The sequence below is a fragment of the Lathyrus oleraceus genome, unplaced genomic scaffold (assembly GCF_024323335.1).
Source record: "Lathyrus oleraceus cultivar Zhongwan6 unplaced genomic scaffold, CAAS_Psat_ZW6_1.0 chrUn0394, whole genome shotgun sequence".
Taxonomy (NCBI): Eukaryota; Viridiplantae; Streptophyta; class Magnoliopsida; order Fabales; family Fabaceae; genus Lathyrus; species Lathyrus oleraceus.
Window position 1 is genome coordinate 7,817 of NW_026112785.1, and position 5,417 is coordinate 13,233.

At 34.2% G+C, this 5,417-nt stretch overlaps 1 protein-coding gene across 1 annotated transcript; it reads right to left on the reverse strand.

Annotated features, from left to right (window-relative positions):
• Positions 1-334: 334 nt before the first annotated feature.
• On the reverse strand, positions 335-2,949 carry LOC127114130 (sulfite exporter TauE/SafE family protein 3). Its single transcript, XM_051046522.1, has 8 exons — positions 2,110-2,949; positions 1,981-2,008; positions 1,784-1,860; positions 1,611-1,697; positions 1,476-1,526; positions 1,075-1,390; positions 852-992; positions 335-529 (listed from the first exon to the last, which is right to left on the reverse strand). Exons 1-8 carry the CDS (start codon positions 2,197-2,199, stop codon positions 516-518), a joined length of 804 nt encoding a protein of 267 aa, XP_050902479.1. The 5' UTR covers positions 2,200-2,949; the 3' UTR covers positions 335-515.
• Positions 2,950-5,417: the final 2,468 nt, after the last annotated feature.

Genomic DNA, 5,417 nt, shown 5'->3' on the forward strand with positions numbered 1-5,417 from the left:
AGTTGAATTTCATTTTTACGTTTCATTAAAATTTCGATTGAATTTCATCTAAATAACTATTGCATTTCTAACCGACATTTGAATTTCAGCTGCATTTCATTTGAGTTTGAAAACAGAAAATCAGAACCATATAAGTTCACATCACACGCCTCAAATCAGGATTCAAACTATCTTTTCACTGAACTTATTTTTTCATTCAGACTATTTTTTCATTCATCCACTCTCTTTCGCATAAGTTTTAAGCATACCTCATATCCTACGCATATGAGGTTTGTCGGCCATGCAACAAACGAACCTACTGCTTTTTTCTTCAGTGTCTTTGTTATCCCCCTTAACTTTTTTCTTTTTGTTTTTGACACCTTTACTAGACTCGTCCAATTTCATACCATCTGACCTCACAAGATGATAAACACGTTTCTTTGCATAGTCAAATATCTTATAGCTCGCCTCTGCAAAAATCCAAACAGATCGAAAACTCTCCGACACTCTAAGTGTATCCAAATATTTCAAGTAAGTCACCGCATCATACCTATCAGGAAAATGGCACACAACAATCAGTGCCTAAATGAATAATTAAATAAAAGGCATGCAACCGCAATCTAATCTATGACATTGACGTTTTCAATGTCCCTATAACCGCTTTTGACCCTAAATTTCCACATTGTGGAGAATTGCAAAGCAGCTATTACAATGACTGTGGTTTAAAACCTTGATAAGCAGCAAGCACCATTAAAGATACATCAAATAGAATACAAATGCAATGAAAGACAAACAGCAAAAGAACTTCAACACAGTAAAATCAAACTTTAAAATATAGAAACTAATTCAAGATAGAGATAATAAGTACTCACCTAGTGCAATTGCACTAACAAGAATTGTGAAGGATAAGACAAAGATAATCAAAGAAGCTCTTTGAAAGATATTGACAAGCCTGTCAATTATTTTCTGTCCTATGTATGCTGCAATTGTAGCCACAATCGTAAGATACAGAGCTGCAAATCACCATGAAAGATACATATTAGTATAACTAGTTGAATTTTATGATGACTTATGAAACATGACATTCAATTTTACCATAAGGAACCGGAAATCGATTCAAGAGAAAATATTGCGCAACCGATATAGATGCTGTGAATGTCATTCCTAATGTGGCCATGGCACTTGCTACCTGAGGCGCGATTCCGAATTCGATAAACAAAGGACCCATGACAAATCCACTACCTACACCAAGAAGTCCACCCAATATTCCAGCTAGCAAAGCACATGAAAGTGATACAATCAGAAGATGCAAAGGCCAATGTGTGCCATGATCTTGCTTAGAAACTGTAATCTTCTTCCCTTGATATAGGCCTATTGCTTGGTACATTGAAACCCCAACAGTAACTGGTGTCTATAAAAACAACAAAATTTAAAGCCTAAAATTTTGTAACTAATTGTCAATTCGAAAATTTCAATATTTGAGTTAAAAATCTCACCTGTAACAAAGTTAGTAACCAGTATTTGATTGAACATGTAGCTGTATAATTCTGTTACAAATTTAGCTTTTATTAATCATGAATCCGTAGTAGTATTTCTATTTCGATGGTCGAAAATCTAGATTAGAAAATTACCTTGGCAATCTGCAAGAGAAGAACTGCAATCCAAACAAAACAAAGAAGTCCAAATTTCTTCCATTGAATGTTGCTAAGAATGGTACCCTACATACATAATTGAATTTATCTATTACAATTAATCAACAAGTTGCTATATTACATAAAGACAAAAGCTATTAAAATAAGCTTACTTGATTAATTTTCTTCTGAGGCTCATCATCTGGACAACTAGGAAGATACTTGTATTCAACATCTTCATTGCTAGTGGCTGAAAAAGAAAATAAGTCATTTTCATATAAATAATTGATTTTCAGATATCTATTGATTTTGTCTCTTGTGACACCATGTGGAGTGGTTTAATTCAAATCCAATTAACCTAATCTCTCACCAGTGGACTCTAAATGCTTCACAAACTCCTGTGTGATTCCAAAAGATTGAAGGAAAAAAGTTAGAGATTATTCTTCATGTTGCACATGAAAATCACTTAAAAGTATTAAAATATGCAATATTTATGAACCTCTTTCACTATGCCAAATTGGATCCAAAGTATGCCAAATTGGATCCAACTGTCTCCTGACAATCTCATCAAACGACTTGAACAACCCATTCTCCACAGTCAAATCCTCCACATCAACCTTATTCGTCTTCCTCATCTCCTTCAAGCACGCACCCATAACTTCAACAATAGCCTTCTGAATCCCCATCATGTACTTACTCATCGGAACCCTAATATCGACAACATCCGACGGGTCCTGCTCAAGCTCCTGCGAAACATAAACCTGAAATCTCGGCCAAAGATGCAGCTTACGAATATGCAAACACTTCATAGTTCTCTCCGCCTTCGCAAAACCCGAAACCATCGCTTGTGGCCTATCGGAGAAAACACGAACAAACGCACTTCGATTGAGAGAACGAAAAATCCTAACAATAAAAGCTTCAGTGGAAGTCTCCGAAACGGAATGAGCTTGAGGATGATGAGTCCGGAGATAATTGAGGCAGGTAGTTTATTAGTGAGAAGATCAACGATGAGGATTCTAGGGGTAATGAAACAGACGGAGCCGGAAGAGTAGAGGGAGTGGCGGTGGTTAACGGGGAGGTCGGCGGTGATTTCGACGGGGACTTGGTAGAATTGGGGGTTTAGGGTTTTGAGATGGAAATTGATTTTGGATTTGAGAGTGGCGGAGGAAGGAGATAGAATGAGAAGTGTTCCCTGAGAAGTGGAGTGAAGAAGGAGAAGAGATGAAATGAGTTTCGATAGAGAGAGACCTGAAGAGAGAATGACGAGACCGCCATTGGTGTCTTCGAGAAGCTCTGTGATTATGTGTTCGTGGAATTGAAGACTTCCAAAAGCGCTTTCTAAAAGCGCTTTAACAGCGCTTTCCAAAAGCGCTTTCTAAACCCCCCCTTAGACAGCGCTTTTGGTTTTAATTTTTTTTTAATTTAAAGACTTTAGACAGCGCTTTATCAAAAGCGCTGACTAAGGTCTATATTTAAAAGCGCTTTCTAAAAGCGCTGTCTAAGGGGGGGTCTTAGACAGCGCTTTTAGAAAGCGCTGTCTAAGACCCCCCCTTAGACAGCGCTTTCATTATTTTTTTGGAACAGTTTCCGTGTTTTATTTTAATTTTAGCCTTAGACAGCGCTTTCTTTTAAAAGCGCTGTCTAAGATGCGCTGTTAAAAGTCATTTTTGGCGTAGTGATCATTTCTATAATTCCCACAATTCAATCAAATTTCATGGGTTTAACACCATCATTTTCATCATTCCCACAACTCAATCAAATTTCATGGGTTTAACATCATCATTTCTATAATTCCCACAACTCAATCAAATTTCATGGGTTTAACATCAATATTTTCATCATTCTCACAATTCAATCAAATTTCATGGGTTTAACATCAACATTTTCATCATTCCCACAATTCAATCAAATTTCATGGGTTTAACATCATCATTTCTATAATTCCCACAATTCAATCAAATTTCATGGGTTTAACATCATCATTTTCATTATTCCGACAATTCAATCAAATTTCATGGGTTTAACACCAACATTTTCATCTTTCCCACAATTCAATCAAATTTCATGGGTTTAACATCATCATTTCTATAATTCCCACAATTCAATCAAATTTCATGGGTTTAACATCATCATTTTCATCATTCCCACAACTCAATCAAATTTCATGGGTTTAACATCAACATTTTCATCATTCCCACAATTCAATCAAATTTCATGGGTTTAACATCAACATTTTCATCATTCCGACAATTCAATCACATTTCATGGGTTTAACACCAACATTTTCATCTTTCCCACAATTCAATCAAATTACATGGGTTTAACATCAACATTTTCATCATTCCCACAACTCAATCAAATTTCATGGGTTTAACATCTACATTTTCATCATTCTCACAATTCAAACAAATTTCATGGGTTTAACATCATCATTTCTATAATTCCCACAATTCAATCAAATTTCATGGTTTTAACAACAACATTTTCATCTTTCTAACAATTCAATCAAATTTCATGGGTTTAACATCATCATTTTCATCACTCCCACAATTGAATCAAATTTCATGGGTTTAACATCATCATTTCTATAATTCCCACAATTCAATCAAATTTCATGGGTTTAACATCATCATTTTCATCATTCCCACAACTCAATCAAATTTCATTGGTTTAACATCAACATTTTCATCATTCCCACAATTCAATCAAATTTCATGGGTCAAACATCATCATTTCTATAATTCCCACAATTCAATCAAATTTCATGGGTTTAACACCATCATTTTCATCATTCCCACAACTCAATCAAATTTCATGGGTTTAACATCAACATTTTCATCATTCCCACAATTCAATCAAATTTCATGGGTTTAACATCATAATTTCTATAATTCCCACAACTCTATCAAATTTCATGGGTTTAACATCAATATTTTCATCATTCTCACAATTCAATCAAATTTCATGGGTTTAACATCAACATTTTCATCATTCCCACAATTGAATCAAATTTCATGGGTTTAACATCATCATTTCTATAATTCCCACAATTCAATCAAATTTCATGGGTTTAATATCATCATTTTCATCATTCCAACAATTCAATCAAATTTCATGGGTTTAACACTAACATTTTCATCTTTCCCACAATTCAATCAAATTCCATGGGTTTAACATCATCATTTCTATAATTCCCACAATTCAATCAAATTTCATGGGTTTAACATCATCATTTTCATCATTCCCACAACTCAATCAAATTTCATGGGTTTAACATCAACATTTTCATTATTCCTACAATTCAATCAAATTTCATGGGTTTAACATCAACATTTTCATCATTCCGACAATTCAATCAAATTTCATGGGTTTAACACCAACATTTTCATCTTTCCCATAATTCAATCAAATTTCATGGGTTTAACATCATCATTTTTATAATTCCCAACATTCAATCAAATTTCATGGGTTTAACATCAACATTTTCATCATTCCCACAACTCAATCAAATTTCATGGGTTTAACATCAACATTTTCATCATTCCCACAACTCAATCAAATTTCATGGGTTTAACATCTACATTTTCATCATTCCCACAATTCAATCAAATTTCATGGGTTTATCATCATCATTTCTATAATTCCCACAATTCAATCAAATTTCATGGTTTTAACAACAACATTTTCATCTTTCTAACAATTCAATCAAATTTCATGGGTTTAACATCATCATTTTCATCACTCCCACAATTGAATCAAATTTCATGGGTTTAACATCATCATTTCTATCATTCCCACAATTCAATC